Source organism: Clupea harengus, chromosome 1 (assembly GCF_900700415.2).
Source record: "Clupea harengus chromosome 1, Ch_v2.0.2, whole genome shotgun sequence".
NCBI classification, from domain to species: domain Eukaryota; kingdom Metazoa; phylum Chordata; class Actinopteri; order Clupeiformes; family Clupeidae; genus Clupea; species Clupea harengus.
Window position 1 is genome coordinate 27,470,087 of NC_045152.1, and position 17,156 is coordinate 27,487,242.

Here is a 17,156-nt window from a genome sequence, read left to right on the forward strand (position 1 = left end):
CAGATGCTAATGGGTTTTAGCTTCTTTGCTAGCACTAGCACTAGACAGGTTACACAAGGAGCACAACTCACCCTCATGAAATCAAGTAATGGTGTGTGTCTGTCTTTGCAGGTCTTACCTGGACATGGTGAAAGTGTTTGTATTCAGCTATTTCTTCTGGCTGGTGTTGTGCCTCATCTTCATCACAGGGACAACACGCATCAATGTGTTCTGCTTGGGCTACCTGCTGGGCTGCTTCTACTTCATGCTGTTCGGAGGCTCCCTGTTGATGCAGCCTGTCTGCTATGTGCTTCGCCTGTGGGACTGGCTCATTGCTTACACATGTGTGGTCATCTGCCTCAAGAACATGCTATCTGTATGTGTGCGGGTCATCTTGCTCTTGTTTGATCTCTGGAGACGGATCATATTTAGTCCTAACTGTCTCTCTCTGTTTCTCCCCCCCCCCCACACACACACACTCTATTTGTACTTTCAGCTCGGTTCCTGTGCGTACCTTGACAGCCTGCTGAGAAATGGTTGCTGGCTGATCCAGGCCTTTAGCATGGTCTGTACCATTAAAGGATATCATATCCGTGAGTGAGACCTTACCTGGGTCTTTTTTTATTATCCAGTGCTCTCTAGTTTCCACCTCTATTCGTTTTGTATAGTTGGGTTAGAGCCGACACCAGATTAAGAATATGGGAATCAGAGTGTACGCTTAGCTATTGCTAGTCTGTGAAACGTATTCCAGGACAGAGCAAGTAAGTCTTGGTTCATGCAGTTTAGAGCTCTGGGTTTTAAGAAGTGGGTAGTGAACATGTGTGGGAATGCAAATATATTGTGTTTATGTCCTTGTGATGTTATTGTACTATTGTGCTCTGTGTGTTTGTGTCAGCTGCCCCGGATGATGAGTGTGAACTCCCAGAGGGAGAGGCAGGAATTGTTTGGGATGCAATATGTTTTGCTGTCCTTCTGGTCCAGAGAAGAATCTTCCTAAGTTACTACTTCCTCTATGTGGTTTCTGACCTCAAAGCTTCTAAAGTCCTTGCCTCCAGGTAACTATAAATCTCATGTTAAAGATCCTCACCCTCAGGTCATTGAAACTCTCTGTATTTACTCTTGGGTGAACACAAGGGGCCCTAATGCAGTGACAGTACACTGGCCAAGAACAGTGGGAATAATCCGACCATCTTAATGACACTGGCTGATGTCTACCTACGTAATAACATTACCTTCAGGGGTCTTGAGTTGTTGGAAAGCTGTTTAAGTTGCTTCTGATGTTATGACACGTTAGGAACTCTGAGATGGCAGGTAATCTGTTGAGTAGCGGGCTCTCATTCTTCCTCTGTTCTAAGGGGAGCTGAGCTTTTTGAAGCAAAAGTGAAGAAGCGTGTTGCAGCCCGACTGGAAATGGAACAGAAATCTGTGGAGACACTGAAGAAATCGTGAGAAAACAATCAACTACATATCCCTGTGCGCTGACAGTTTACAGAATCATTGTCAGGGCAGTGTGGAAGAGACCACATGTAGTAGCTGATCATGCATGCTAGTATATTACGTCTGTCATCATGTTATTGCTTGGTCATCAGTAATGGTATGCTCCCCCCCATCTTAAAGGATGGAGAAAATCAAATCCAAACAGCGAAGTCGTCCACCGAAAGAGTTGCCAGTAGACCTGGAACCCAAAGGTTTGGCAAACACAGAGACCTGACTGTTACTGAAACACTTTCACAGTAAACCTTTAAGAGAATGAATGTGATGATCATCAGCTGAAATTATCTATTTGTGTAGGTGTTAATGGTTGATTTGGCAGATAATAGATAATAGCAATGATAATTACATAGTAAGATTGGGACAATATGATATGTTCTCCAGGGGAAGACAATGACAGTGGGAAATGGTCGAGACCTTGGGTTTCTCAACCTGGTGGTGAGTACTGCCATGACCATGAATCTCATGCCCACATAATACAATAGGAGCCTTTCGTACAGCTTCTCCTGTGTGTGTGTGCGTGTGTGTGTGCGTGTGTGTGTGCGTGCGTGTGTGTGTATTGCAGTTGGAGACTCTTGTGGCTATCAGCTGTTTGAGAGTAGCAGTGAGGAGGATGAGGAGGAGACACAGGAGCAGACAGAGGAAGATACACCTCCCAAGAAAAAATCTGCTTTTCAGGTTTAGAGAATTTCTCCTTTTAATGTATTCTATTTTCTCCAACCTCATAAACTTGACATACTGTATATGTCACACTGGGCTGGGCAACGTGAATGTCAAAAACGTAGTGATATAAATGTCAGCTCACATTAGTAATTTAACACAAAGGCGCATAAGCATTAAATAAAGAATTCCATAATTAAACAATGTTTCTTGTAATGTTGCCTGATAAGCTGCTGAGGGTATAATCAATACAGGTCCAGGATGGTCCTTTTCCCCAAAAAATTGTTCCATCATCAGTACATATAATCTGTGTTCAGCTTGCATATGAGGCCTGGGTGACTGGTGCTAAGACGGCCCTTAAGGGCCACAAGACAGAAGAATCCAAGCTGAAGAAAGAGGAGAGGCGCCGTGCGAGAAGAGAACTGCAGAAGCAGAAAGGTTTTGAAGATTTTTATTCTTGTTATTAGTTTATTATTTTTATTTAGATTATTGTTAATGGATCTTCACATTACAATGGGCAATGACAAAGCAAGGGACATGTCTATGTCCAAATGATTGATCACAAGTCAGCCTTTTACAAACGGCAATTTAGCTGGGGCATGAAACTGGAATTTGGAACTAATATATTGAACTTGGAAATCTGGTGTTTTTTAGTAAACGGCTTTGAAAAGAATTACAAAGCTAAATGCTAATATGTTGCTGGGTCAGTCACTATGTGAGTTGAGTTAGCGGTAGGAATGACGTCAATATGATGATGAATTTCACCCCTGACCTCAGGACTGGAAAGAGTTGAGTCAAGTGAAGATGAGCTGGAGGAGAACGAAGAAGAAGAAGAAGAAGAAGAAGGTTTGTGTGGCTGTAGGAGTTTATTGCTGACCGCTCATTTTCTCTTTTTCTATTTCTTGTTTTGAAATTACTTTAACCTGAAAATTTGGTTTTGAATTCGGCTGAAACATGCTCACAGTTATTTGTTGACTCATTGCAGTTTGAAAGGTGTACTGATTTTTCCAACTGCTCTCTGCTTTCTTTCCAAATTGCTTCTTTTGTTTGCACTGTGTTTGAGATTGCTGAACTGTCTTTGCTTTTGATCTTTGGTTCCAGCATGTTGCTTTAGAGAAAACTATTGATACGTTTTTATGTTACTTTGGAACAAAGCTATCTTCCTTAGTACGGTGTCACAAATACAGATTGTGTTGATGTTCTAAAAACCTGCTCATGGCTATTTCTTAATGAAAACAACTAGATATCTGCACTACTTCAGTAGCAGTTAAGCTAAGTAGCAGATATAAGGAAATTACTGAAAAATTAAGTTTGGTTTCATTTTGTGTGAGTGAGTTTATGGAAATCTGAGTGTGATTTAAATGTGAGAGAACACAGTCCCACTGAAAGGAAAATTTGGTTCCTCCTCCCCCACTAGAGAACATATTTCAGCGGCTCATCAGCTCCTTGACGTTAGTGTGGGTCTTCCTCCTGTCCCTCATCGATGACCTCACCGCAGGACTGAACTCTTTTTGTAAGGACAATCAGGACATTTCCAAAGTGCTGTGTAACGAGAGGGCCTTACTGAGCAAACAACAAAATAAGGTACAGTATTCGATATCCCATCATAAACGTTGTATTCATCTCATAATTAGGGTTGACACATTTTAAACATGTAACCTTGAAAGACAGACAGACACAGACAAAATGAGTATGTTAAGTTTAAGGTATTTGGCAGACACATTTGTTCAAAGTAACAAATCAATATTAACAGGCACATACTGGACATTCAAGGGTATGTGTAAACCCCGGAGAGATTGCTACAATGTCATTATGTCGTCATCCTAAGTAGGTTAATAATACAAGGATAATCACAAACTCAAAGGCATTCTCCCATTTCTTGTGTGGTTCTGGTTCTGACTGTTGGCAGGGGAGGGAAGTAACCCACGAGAGCATCAGGCAGTTCTACCAGAGCTGGATGTCCAGACAGAACACACAGGCCTCACTGGATCAGCAGGAAGAGCTGGGGCCTCCTGCCTCCCCCCCACCTCTGCCGGGCTCACCCCGCGGATACACCAAACTCCAGAGCGCCAACTCCAAATTCTCCTGGGGGAGCAGCCTGTCCAGGTTTGCACACACACACAGACACACACAGACACACACACACACACACACACACACACACACACACACACACACACACACACACACACACACACACACACACACACACACACACACACACACACACACACACACACACACACACACACACACACACACACACACAAGCAGCAAGCAGAAGAGGAGCTTAAGAAAAATATTTCCCCTTTATCAAGTAGTGTTGTTTGAAGTGTGTTTGTAATGAAGAAGGTAGACCTGTGATAGTAGGTGGACAAATGCACACTTTGGGATAATCCATATTCTTGTTTGCTGAACGTGTTCCTCCTCATGTTCATTTACTGATTCATTATTTGTTACACCATTCACACTGTTATATCATCCCTCATTCATTTGTTCTGAGCTTCTCACTGAGTCAGTGCTTTGGTCTTCATCCTTCTCACCATATTGGTGTGAAAAACTTTTATTTCAGTTTGAAGAGTCCTGTGATGTTTAATCATCCTCTCTCTCTTTCCCTCCCTCGTTGCCTCTCTGTTGTTCAGCTGTCTCACTGATGACACCTTGCTGGGCTCGCGGCAGCCAACTCTGGAGGATCTTGACGAGCCGCTTCCACCACAGACAACTGGCCAGGAGCTTCGCCGCAAGCTCCTCAAATCAGCCCACATAGACCTGAGCTCTTTCGACAGCGACGGACCTCCTCAAGAGTAAGTGTTCCTTGAAATGTCTTTCATATAGGTCTTGGTAGTTATTAAAGGAGGACATGACTGAAAAATGAAGCAAATGAATGGTTTGACCTCTTTACAATCAGTTTACAACAGTGTAACTTTAGTGATTAGTGATCTGATTGTTATTAATACAATGTGGCCATAGGTGTTGTTTGTTTTGGTCTGTAACTAGTTACCCTCATTTCATTTGTGTCTTAGGTTATGTGACAACATGTTTGTGTGACCTGTGTTGTTGCAGCTTGTGTCACTGGCTTGAAATGGTCACTATTCTAATTCTGAGCTGACATTTCTCTCAACAATCTCTCTCTCTCTCTCTCTCTCTCTCTCTCTATTTTTCTATCTATCTTTCTATCTGTGTTCCTGTCTTTCTCCCTTTTCTTTCCCCCCCTTCTCTTTATCAGTATTGTAGATGAAGAGAGTGAGGCAGAAGAAGAGATGGAGGAAGAACTTGAGGATCATGCACAAGAGAAGGAGATGGAGCAGTGCCTGGAGTCATGTGACGAAGACACAGAGGAGGACCCGGGTGAAGCCACCCCAGAGCCTGCTCCCCTGAATGAAACGACCCGAGCCCTGACAGCCAGTGAGCTGCTGCTTAATGAGTTAGGTCCATTTACATTTATACTGCGCCACAGCTCTGAACACTGTTTAACCTGCAATGTTATATATTATGTAGAACTTTAGGATGTTCGGTGTTGAAAAATAAATAAGCTTTTATTAAGTAGCTGTCATTTCTGCAACACAGCTGCTCTGGGAAGGAATGTTTCTTATGTATTGTCAGAGATAAGAAGATGTACTGAAGATGATCAATAGATAGTCTTACCAGTACAGTACAAACAGTACGCAATTTGAGAATATTTAGTTAGTTAGTTCTATTTCTGGTACAACACCAATTTACTAGCTTCCACTGCAGTCAATTACAGTTGCGCAAATTCAGGTTGTCTGTGGTTACAGCCCACCACAAAGAGAAATGCAGGTCAGAAATAACATACCTCCAAACTCTCAGATCAATTAACAAGAACTTATGAATTCCATTGTAATAATTCAGTTTCCAATGGGTTACGCCAGAATCACTTGCAAATGGTGTTGTCATTGAGTCACTCTTAAGTCTCTCTGCTCTCTTTTCTCTCTGCCTCCTTTTTCCCCTTGCTCCTCCTGCCTGTTCTCCTCCTGCCTGTTCTGTGGGTAGTATGTTTCATAACCCGGAGATCGAGGAGTCTGATAAGTTTTACCACTCCCTCCCCCGGCCCTTGCGATTGATGTTGGCCCTCTACAACACTATGGTGTCTCAGTCAGAGATGCTGTGCTACTTCGTCATCATCCTGAACCACATGGTGTCGGCCTCTCTGCTGTCTCTGTTGCTGCCCATCCTCATCTTCATGTGGGCCATGCTCTCTGTCCCACGGCCCACCAAACGCTTCTGGATGACCGCCATCATCTACACAGAGGTTAGCGTTGCAGATTGCAGTATTTACAGTTATAAAAGGTATTTATTACAGCATTCAACATGCTCATATTTACCACATGATGTACTCATAATATGATGGAGAACTTGTTTTGGGAATGTAGAAAGACAGATGAGTAATTAGACTGAAATCGTTTTGAATGTAATTGTTTGTTGTTTGACAAACTACTTCTGTCTTCTCAGATGATCGTGGTGGTGAAGTATTTTTGCCAGTTTGGGTTTTTTCCATGGACTACCTCTGCTTACCGTGGTATCAATGCCGAGCAGCCATTTGCAGTGCCCAACATTGTTGGTGTGGAGAAGAAGGATGGCTATGTGTTATTTGACCTGCTGCAACTGCTGGCACTTTTCTTCCATCGGTCAATTCTCAAGGCAAACTTACCACTCTGATCTGTCTACTTATACCTATATACAAGAAAAGTGATTATTTGATAGTATTATTTGATAGTAGTAGTACATACTAGTAGTATGAAACAATCTGTAAAAATCATGGACAGCGTACACTCTCACAGTCACAGTCTAAGGTCAAGCCACCAGAAGGAACTAAAAAATAGCTGAGATTTAACCAAGTATGGTCAGTCCTGGACTCATTTTCTGTTTACTATACAGGCTCTGGCCGCTAAAACTCTTACTGGACAGACTCTGGCTGTATTTTTGCCAGTTTGGCCGATCATTTTTGGCTTTATTTCTTCATGACATAAGTGCATGACGCCGCGCTGTTCATGCTTTTTACAGTCATTGTTCTGGACTGTGAGCGTAGCAGATGATTCATGCCTACTCTGCTTTACCTGTCAACAGTGCCATGGTTTGTGGGACAACAAGGAGGTAGAGATGCCTGACTTCTTCAAGAAGCTGAAGAAGAAGAATGAAAAGAATAAGATTAATGCAGGAGGAGGAGGAGGAGGAGGAAGAGGGGGTGAGGATGCACCGGCGCCACGGAGACGGCTGCCCTTCCTCCCCATGCAGGCGTCCACCACTTCCTCCCTGTTCCACAGATGGGGGAAAGGCAACAGCTCAGAGCAGCAGGGTGTGTCTTCAGTCTCAGCAGTGTTAGCTGGGGTTTGTGTATTTAACTCACAGCAGCCCCTCTAGATTATGTCTTTGCAATCCAGTATCACTCTTTGATACATAGAGCGGTGTGGCTGCTTATGACCCTCCATTAGGACGGTCCACACCGTGCAAGAACCGCGTATATCTAGAAATGATGAATCATGAGTCTGAAAAAAAATATGCTACAAAACAAGTATGTCCTATATAGTATCTTTCACTGTCCTTTTAGTTTTTTTGTTTTGTTTTTTTACAACATCCTCTGCTATGTGCAAAGAATGCGAAAGGCAAATGCTGGTGTTAAGTGTTCACCATCATGTCATCAGGAAATCTCCTTGTCTTACTCAGATGGGATTGATTTTTCGTTCGGTTCTGCAGGAGGTCAGAAGTCAAAGAATCGCCGTTCTAAGAGGAAGAAGCGGGTTCCCCGTGTGCCCCTGACCCGCAAACAGAGGATGCGCCAGCACATCAGAGAGAGGGCTCTGGTGGTCAAAGCTGCTGTCATTGAGATGTAGGTTTGCATACAGACACATGTACTGTATATTCAATGACACCTTTTGATTCAGATGTAAAGATGTGATAATTTACATACAGACTCTCAAACATTCCCTTTAAAAAGTAAGTAATAAAAAAATGGTTACAATACAAATATATTGATGCAGTATATCTCATACACATGTGTACACATTTTACATACTTTTGTTGTTGTTGAGACTGCTTTTTTAAACATTAAGGGTGGAGTTATAATGTCTCAGCTCCAAGGCTCTTGGACACAAATCGACTCACTCCTTCCTTCACTGTGTTTTCTCAGTGCCCTACACATATACCTACCCATAAGACAGTTCTTCTATGACATCATCCACCCCGAGTACAGTCCTGTGTGTGATGTCTACGCCATGATGTTCCTGATTGATGTAGTCAATTTCATAGTCATCATTTTTGGCTACGGGGCTTTTGGGGTGAGTACCATTAACTTGCTAAAGGCAACATTCTGAATAACTGACTTGATGAGGGAACAAATGTAAAACAGACGGTCTATGCATAGTCACGGACACTGCGAGCTGAATGTTTCCTTGATGTCTTATGGCCTGTTCGTACCAATTCCCTCATTTAGTTGGGTTGGGTTTTTCTCTTCCGTTGCTGTTTGTTTGTCTGGTTGTAGAAACACAGTGCAGCAGCGGACATCTCAGAGTCACTAGGAGACGACCAGGTCCCCGAGGCCTTCCTGGTGATGCTGCTCATCCAGTTTGGTACCATGGTGGTGGACCGTGCATTGTACCTTCGCAAGACCCTTTTTGGAAAGTGTATTTTCCAGGTTGTGCTGGTGTTTGGGATCCACTTCTGGATGTTCTTCATACTGCCTGGGGTGACAGAACGGTCAGGAATTCTTCAGACATGTTTCTATACATTCAGAGCTTCACTTTACCATATACACATTCACCCAGTTTTTCATTTTGTAACCAGAAAGTGAAACATTTTTATGGTACTGAGCGTACAGATACCATTGGATCGTGTTAAATGTGGTCATGTGCACATCAATGTGGGTTGGCGGAGGTACACAAGACATCAGAAATCATCATGTTTGGCTTTGGATTGTCTACTTTGTCTTTTAGGAGATTCAATACGAACTTTGTTGCCCAGCTGTGGTATTTTGTGAAGTGCATCTACTTTGGCCTGTCTGCCTATCAGATCAAGTGTGGTTACCCAAGCGGAGTTCTTGGGAACTTCCTCACTAAGAATTACAACTACCTTAACCTCTTCCTTTTCCAAGGGTAAGCATGTTATCCTCTCTAGTGCAGTGAGCCTTAGGAAAATAAGTTGATACCTGAATCATGCTGATTAAATAAGATATCCATATATCAAAATGATATGTCCATGGTGCTTTCTCAGTGGTTGTCTCAACCCCTCATTGACTGTGTAGATACAACAACCAGATTTAGTGTTATTTAGTGTCAGAAGTATATATATTCTATAGCGTTGCTGGTAATGAAACTAGGAGGCTGTTTTGTTTTCACCAAATGTACAATACCACTTGAGACAAGACGATTTAGAAAAAAGAACCTTCCTTCAACTAATATTGAAATCAACTGTCACCCTCAACAGGTTCCGAATGGTTCCTTTCCTAACTGAGCTCCGTGCTGTAATGGATTGGGTATGGACAGACACCACCCTCAGCCTGTCCAGCTGGATCTGTGTGGAAGACATCTATGCCAATATCTTTATCCTCAAGTGCTGGAGGGAGTCAGAGAAGGTGTGTGTGCAGCCGTAAGGTAGTCTCAGAAGTCCAACAACACAATACGTCTTCTTCTTTAAAGCATTTGTGAAATGAAATACTGACAAAGAAATGTATTCAGATGATAATGATAGATGTTTGGAGACCTGGAATAAAGTCTGAGAATGTCACAGGGCTGCAGGGCTAATAATGAGCTCCCATACCTTATGCCATTTGCCTCATTAGCCATACGGTATTGTCATTTGTAGGTTTTCAGTCTATTAGGGTTAAGGTAGTCTGTGACTTTAAACAATTAGCTTTTGTGACATTTCAGAAATATCCACATGTTCCTGGCCAGAAGAAGAAGGGCTTGGTGAAATACGGCATGGGAGGCTTCATCATTGTCTTTCTTATCTGGGTTGTTTGGTTCCCTCTACTCTTCATGTCATTGGTCAAATCTGTGGCTGGAGTGACCAATCAGCCTTTAGATGTTTCCATTCAGCTTAGCATTGCAGGATATGAGGTAACTGCCACTCTCAAAATGGCATCTTTCTGTTTGTTTGTTTGTGCCTCTATGGTCATGCTTATGTAACACGTTTTTGCTCATGCACTGGAAAACCAGGGCCAGAGCACAGTTGGGAGCACTGGATTTATATTATGTTATTTGAGTCTTCTTATAGTTAATGTTGTTTTGTGTTTAAACTGACTTACAACTCCAAGCTCATAAATTATACCCACAAATTATCAAATGCAGTGTGACTGTGCATGTGACACGCATTTTAATGCAGCATGTTACATTCTAGGAATTATTGATGCTTCTACTGTGCGTTATTCCAAAGATATTTATACATCCTGTGTGTATTCATTAATAACGTTTCTTCTCTAGCCTCTGTTCTCCATGAGTGCCCAGGAGCAGAATTTAATACCATATTCAGGAGCTGCTTACAACCGACTGACCAATAATTACGCCACTCATCCGGTAACTCATCAGTTCAACACATTGCATAAAAGTTGAAAAATGTTCTGTTTACATATTTATAGTAATCCCACCCATTGCATGTTGTAATCCTCCCATTATAGTCAGGTACAGACCATGTGCTATTAACTATATTGTCAACTAAAGCAACCACAGTTCTGTCAGTTTCCTTCTCGATCTGTCTATCCAGCTATCTTCCCATATGAGTGTTCAGTACTTTCTCTTTTGCATTGTTGTTGTGTGTTGTGTCCTACGGTCATTCTCACTACCTCCCCATTCCCACAGTCTGCTATGCAGTTCTTAATGAACTACATGCCTGAAGACATTGTGGTGGCAAAGGTAAAGAGTGATGCTAGTCTCCAGTGGAGCATCAGCCCAGCCAGTAGAGCTGCCATGATACATGAACTGAGCAACTCTACACATATTTACATCACACTGCGTTGGACGTTATTAAGGTATAGACCACCACAAATACACACCACACACACATTTAGACTGTCAGTGTGTTGGTCTTGACTCGGGGGCTTAATACATGTGTTTATGACAACAGGAATACCAGCATCTGCATGAATGCTGAGACTATGGGTGAATATACTGTCAAATATGAGGACCGCAGGCTGAGAGATGAGATTGTCCAGATGTTGAAAGGGAATCGCAGCAATGTAGTGTGAGTGCCTTTACATACACACACCACACATACACACACCCTCAGTATTTATTTCTCTGATTCATAAGTAATATTGTGTTATATGTCAGGATTATAGAGTCTCTGCTGCCTAAGTATATCCGAGGGCCCTCAGGACCAGAGGCAAAGATGGCGCATCGGCTGATTGTAGGCAAGTCAAACACACTTGCATAATGAGATAAATATCAACACTCCATCTCTCTTTGTCTCACTCACTTACTGAACTGTTCAGGAGGCGTTTCTAGAAAGCGTCGTTGAACAACTTCTGTAGTTAAATGATGGAGAGAGTATCATTCAGAACACTCTCTCTCTTCACGGTTACCACAGCCATAACACAGGCCGGATTAGTAGGGTCGTAGCATTGCTCATCGACACTTTCGGGAAACGCACCCCAGAACAGTTTTTTTTATGTCACTACACCCACATCACATCACATCACATCACATCACATCTCTGGGGTGGTCAGGTTCTACAATTGGAAAAAAAAATAGTTGGTCTCAAACATCCAACCAATCAGAATAATGATCTGCCTGTCAATCCTGTGTTCTAGCCAAGGCAGCATACATGTACAGTGCATTCAGAAAGAAATCAGACCCCTTCACTTTTCACATTTTTGTTATGTTGCAGCCACGATTTGTATTTACGACAGTGGTGTAAAAATGAGTTACTCTCCGCCACTTTAGGGGGAGCTCACTAGCAAAAAATACCAATTGTTGCAGAATGGGGCTTTAAGGCTGGGGGTCTGAATACTTTCTGAATTATTTTTACAAATACAAATTGTGTCTTTATGAGTGAAACAGCAAGGATATTTGTTTCATATTATCTACAACACTGTGAACTAATTTGCAAGTTGTAAAATTATCTAATTATGTCTTTAAAATAAAGAATTCAAGAGGTCATCAAGGTTTGCAAATCAAATTTGTTTTTCAATCCTTAAAGAGCATTCTGATGATCCAGATGACCTTGAGGACTATGCTTTCTTCCGTCCTTTGGCCATCAAACTCAAGCAGGCCAATCACAGTGCAGAGGGGCCGGGGCCACAGTGGTGGGTGGTGGAGGAGTGTGCTCCAGGATATCCACCAATGAAATGCCACAGCATTCAGCTCATTATCTTCAGTGACAAAGCCAGCCCCTCTAGTCTAAACTTTCTAGCAGGATATGGGTAAGACATATTCACTAGCTGTTACAAATAAGAAATGCTGAAATACTGACTGAATTTGATTTTACAAGAAGACAGATGATATCTCAGACTGATGCACAAGGGCTCACCCGCTATTTCATTAAACCTGCCTACAACTCAAAAGAGCAGAACATGAAAAATCAGTACTTATGAAAATGTGAAACAGGTGTTACATTTACAAATGTAATGTAAACATTTAATGGCTTTGTAAGGAAATCCAAAATGTTGAAATATTTAAATTCAAAATGGCAATGTGGTGAATACATTGTTCATGTTGTAAATAACCATTATCGCGTTGGAGGTAAGTGGATTATCTCTAGGCTAACAAATACCCATTTTCTGCTATTACTTGCTACCCATATAGCCTAAACAACTTTTAACAGATGGTTTAGGCAGCAAATGTGACAAAACTCCTCCAAATGACCTCTGAGGATTTTTTTAGATGCTGCGCTCATCTAGTGAGCGTTGTTTGCCACTGTCGTCTGTGCAAGTACGGCAATCCAGACTATTTTCATTTGTAGTTCCACGTTGGTGGAACGAACTGCCTAGCACTACCAGAGCAGGGGCGTCCCTCTCTACCTTTAAGAAGCTTTTGAAGACCCAACTCTTCAGAGAGCGCCTCCCTTCCTAACTGGCACTTCGACTAGTGCTTAACTTGCACTTACAGCAGTTACATTCCTGCACTTCTTTTTCTTTGCTATTTCTTATGTAAAGTAGTATTTTTTTGTTACACTAGGTCTCTATTGCTCGTAGCTTGACTGTTCTCTCCCTTGTACGTTGCTTTGGACAAAAGTGTCTGCTAAATGACAATGTAAATGTTCAAGCATAAACTTATTTACAGTAGAAATCATTATTTCTAACTTATCTATTAATTTTGCAACTTAATTAATGGATAAAATGTGCTTTCATTGAATACGTCACATTTTCTGACTGATGCCAGCCTTTTGAATATATATGCCTGAATGCTTTCCATGACTTTTGAGTTTATTCATCATTCATTTTGAATCATTGTTTAAATCACTCTCATATCTGCCCCCCCCTATTCTTGTGTAGGATTGTGGGCCTTTACATGTCTGTGGTGCTGGTGATCGGGAAGTTTGTGCGAGAGTTCTTCAGTGGCATTTCTCATTCCATCATGTTTGAAGACTTGCCATGTGTGGACCGTGTGCTCAAGCTTTGCACTGACATCTTTGTAGTGCGCGAGACAGGTGAAATGGAACTGGAGGAGCAGTTGTTCGAGAAGCTAATCTTCCTGTATCGCTCACCAGAGACAATGATCAAGATGACCAGGGAGAAGAAAAACAACTAGCACATTCTGTTACATTTTTTTATGTTAATAAAGTTTTAAAAGCAGTTTAATAATTTCCTGAGGTTGTTTATAATAATTACAACCAGAGCCTCAGGGAGACAGTGATGTCAATTGAATGTCAACCAGTCTGATGACTACAACTCAGATCCATTCAGTGTTAAGGCCCAGCACAATCATACCTGGTGTAGACAGACACAATCATTTTCTCTGATGAAATGTCATTTTAAGTCCAATATAGCTGGCACTTGTACTGATAGATGTCTTGACACCTCCATACTATAGTTCCCATACTTAAACCACTAACTGCATTTACATATTGGGCGTTTACTGATTTTGGGTGTAGTTGCCATAATACAATCATGCATTACAAATGTTGACCTACTGTGTGTAGGTCATAGCTGCTGTTGCTTGCATGCCTGCCTCACCTGCTAGCTCAACAGCAGGGGGTTCTTTGCCTTGATACTGGTTTGGGGGTGTTAAGTGTCCGTTTATGCTAAAAGAAATACATTGTGACCCTTATGTAAATAAAATGTATTGAAAATTCCCTCAGATCCCAGGACTGCTATATCACTACCTAGTACGGTTTCTCTTTACTTTCCCCACTACAGACAACCAAGAGTAATTGCTGAGGTGCTGACAGACATTACCAGTCAACAATGTCTTGCAGGGATTATTTTGGTCCACATACACCTGAAATATCCACCCCCTTACTCTACTGTGCAAGTGTGTGAGTGAGCAACAAGAAGACATTGATAGTTTTAAATCTGAACAACTCTATATCAAGTACAACACTCAGGCTACCTTTACATACAAAATAATTGTGTGCACACACTTACCTCATTTGTATTAGGCATTATTTGACATCCAATGTATAATTGGATTTACGTTCTTAATAAAAACCTTTTTATGCGTGAACATGTAGACTATGGTGTAAATAATATGCATCAAAACCTATCCTGACCTCCATTTGAAGAAGAGACAAGTTTGGGTATGAGAGCCGAGACAAACACAACAGTATTCATAGCCAAAACATTTAAGAACATATTTAATGGTGGATCTTTGAAAAGCAATTACGATGTCATTTTCCATTGCTTTTGTTGATTACAGACATACTGGGGAACGTTTCGCGCTATGGGTCTTCTAACAGCTTCATGGCTCCTGTCAAAAGAGATAATGAATTAGCTGCAGCCATGCGCTACATCTGAAGCTGACAGGATCTTAAAGGCCAGATATTTGTCCAAATATGACACTTGTTTGCCTTTACTAAATGTTAAAAATACAGGTTTGAAGTAAGGAAACGTTACAACGCATTGACTTACATGCCGTCTTCGGTCGGAGTACTTTGACATTGGACTCAGCGGCTTTGAGGGCCTCCACTTTTATTGCGGGCTTCATGGCTGCCCGTACAACGCTGGCACAAATCGCCGAGAAGCGAATGTAGCTGAAAACAGAAATAGGTCAATATTCGCTATAAACGTTTGGCAGCATTAAGTAGTCTAACATGTCTGCGAAGTAACATTGACTAAGGTTACGTCACTTCGAGCTACATGGCGCTACCTAGCATAGTATGTTAGCCTAGCTAACATTACCGAATTGTTACACATCTTTTTCCTGAGCTAATGTTAGCAACTCCATAGCATCATTATAACATACTCTTGTATAAAATACCAAATCAGAGGGATACACTTCATTTTTAACTTACCTTAGGCCTGCTTGTCTCCAGTACGCAACCATATTGCCTGCAATGTTGTTCTTCAAGGACAGAAGTGACTCTTATTCCGTTTTCAATTTATAAGAGATGGCAAAGAAAATGGTGCACTAGTGCCACTGTGTGGATTGGAGGTCGAAGATTTTCACCTTTCACAATTCCGGTTTTAGAATGGTCATATGATTGAATAATAATTACATTGTCTTCCATCACCAATTCTGATGATGTGCCAAATGGTAAAAGCCAACCATATTTAATTAAATGTATTAAATGATATCCTTTGCCTTGCTTACATTTATCCTATACTGTGTGCAATACATTCTTCCTTTGAACAGGCTGATGGGTGAGTAGATATTGTCTGTTACGACTAGAGCCCGTCTTTGGAGAGCCTATTCACTTCTAATAATGCCATTGTATCGAAATGTACTACAATGAATGAGAGTGAATGGAGCTACATGTCTGAAATATTTATTTACAACTGCTTCAAGATAGATATTTTATTTTACTTTTTGACAAAATAGCGTATCAATTAAATCCGATACATGAAATGAAAAACTACTTATGTGTTTTGGTACAGCTACAGTCTAATTCAATTTAGCTAGAAAATCTATGGTGTGTTCATGAGCGACTGGGAAAAGCCAATGCCTGTCGAACACCTGAATGCCTGTCGAACTCTGAACATCCCATTAGGAAAGTGGGAGGCTTTTAGAAGTACGTTTGCCATCACTCGCCAGCGTTTGTGGTCAAAGATGAAAAATGTACTTTGCTCCGTGCACAAAAAAGTCACTTAATTGTTTATTAAGGTCGTATTCGTTAGCACAGGTTATTGGGATGTTAAAGTAGCACAATGGAGGAATTGCTAATCGCTAATGAGATGCTAGCGGCTAAACCTAGCGATACCTCGATAATTTGCGATAATTTGCTGACTTTGACACTATGACAAACTAGTGAGTCAACAACTTTGCTAACACAGTCAAACATCAAGCAAGTGCAACACAAGACAAAGCAAGACGGCAAATAAGCTACTTACTAGTTCAGCAGACAGTAGTAACTGGGCGGCTTCAGGCAAACGTACATAACGCAATATGCCTACGGACCCTGGCACGGAGGCGATTCTCTATATTAAACGTCATTGTAGCACCCCAATTTTTTTTTAAGCTGTTATTTTAAGGTAAAACTGCTAACCCTAACCCTGAAGTACAATTCCTTCATAATGCCACTTTAATAGTTTACTTCTGTGTGACTAACTTAATGTTAGCCTCCTGGCTAGACAGCCTACTTAAAGTAACATTATGCAACAATTTCACCTTAAAATAACATCTTCAAAATCATTTTGGTGATACAATGACTTGTAATACGGAGAATGGCGTCTGTGCCACTTCACCAGCCTGCCTGGTGCACCTGGTATTACACTATGTAACTTTGGGGTACAGGGCACGAGACTACTACGTAATGCTTTGTGCCACCACCCCACACAACAACAACTAAACCCATGTGACCCATGTGTAGCTATAAGAGGAAGCTAGCACAGTGTTGTCTGTATGGACATCATGGCAGAGGCAACGAAGAAACAGAGGAAGACGTTGTTTGAGGATAAGAAGAGAAAAAGAGAGAGTAACAAG

At 41.5% G+C, this 17,156-nt stretch overlaps 2 protein-coding genes across 2 annotated transcripts in view; one reads left to right on the forward strand and one right to left on the reverse strand.

The window, feature by feature from the left end:
• The window catches only part of si:dkey-11f4.7 (piezo-type mechanosensitive ion channel component 2), a 23,960-nt gene extending 9,590 nt beyond the window's left edge, over window positions 1-14,370 (forward strand). The window contains exons 20-47 of the mRNA XM_042708934.1: window positions 112-355; window positions 476-572; window positions 875-1,034; window positions 1,335-1,424; window positions 1,597-1,667; window positions 1,855-1,908; window positions 2,036-2,148; window positions 2,448-2,568; window positions 2,908-3,008; window positions 3,520-3,714; window positions 4,040-4,236; window positions 4,773-4,934; window positions 5,357-5,554; window positions 6,142-6,400; window positions 6,601-6,789; window positions 7,216-7,466; window positions 7,634-7,975; window positions 8,276-8,423; window positions 8,627-8,841; window positions 9,078-9,236; window positions 9,568-9,715; window positions 10,011-10,199; window positions 10,563-10,655; window positions 10,938-11,107; window positions 11,203-11,319; window positions 11,409-11,488; window positions 12,223-12,499; window positions 13,571-14,370. Of these exons, the coding sequence (XP_042564868.1) occupies window positions 112-355; window positions 476-572; window positions 875-1,034; window positions 1,335-1,424; window positions 1,597-1,667; window positions 1,855-1,908; window positions 2,036-2,148; window positions 2,448-2,568; window positions 2,908-3,008; window positions 3,520-3,714; window positions 4,040-4,236; window positions 4,773-4,934; window positions 5,357-5,554; window positions 6,142-6,400; window positions 6,601-6,789; window positions 7,216-7,466; window positions 7,634-7,975; window positions 8,276-8,423; window positions 8,627-8,841; window positions 9,078-9,236; window positions 9,568-9,715; window positions 10,011-10,199; window positions 10,563-10,655; window positions 10,938-11,107; window positions 11,203-11,319; window positions 11,409-11,488; window positions 12,223-12,499; window positions 13,571-13,826 (4,696 nt within the window). The 3' untranslated portion in view covers window positions 13,827-14,370. The remainder of the gene's footprint in view (window positions 1-111; window positions 356-475; window positions 573-874; window positions 1,035-1,334; window positions 1,425-1,596; window positions 1,668-1,854; window positions 1,909-2,035; window positions 2,149-2,447; window positions 2,569-2,907; window positions 3,009-3,519; window positions 3,715-4,039; window positions 4,237-4,772; window positions 4,935-5,356; window positions 5,555-6,141; window positions 6,401-6,600; window positions 6,790-7,215; window positions 7,467-7,633; window positions 7,976-8,275; window positions 8,424-8,626; window positions 8,842-9,077; window positions 9,237-9,567; window positions 9,716-10,010; window positions 10,200-10,562; window positions 10,656-10,937; window positions 11,108-11,202; window positions 11,320-11,408; window positions 11,489-12,222; window positions 12,500-13,570) is intronic.
• A 484-nt stretch (window positions 14,371-14,854) lies between these two features.
• On the reverse strand, window positions 14,855-15,680 carry LOC105910061 (ATP synthase F1 subunit epsilon). The gene is made up of 3 exons (XM_012838739.3): window positions 15,529-15,680; window positions 15,146-15,267; window positions 14,855-14,984 (listed from the first exon to the last, which is right to left on the reverse strand). Coding segments are annotated over exons 1-3 (156 nt in total). The 5' UTR covers window positions 15,561-15,680; the 3' UTR covers window positions 14,855-14,982.
• Between the last annotated feature and the right edge of the window lie 1,476 nt (window positions 15,681-17,156).

Coding starts and splice junctions, on each gene's coding strand:
- LOC105910061 (XM_012838739.3), bottom strand. CDS start 15,560: ATGGTTGCGTACTGGAGACAAGCAGGCCTAAG. Junction 15,268..15,528: donor TGGAGACAAGCAGGCCTAAG/GTAAGTTAAAAA, acceptor TTCTGTTTTCAG/CTACATTCGCTTCTCGGCGA.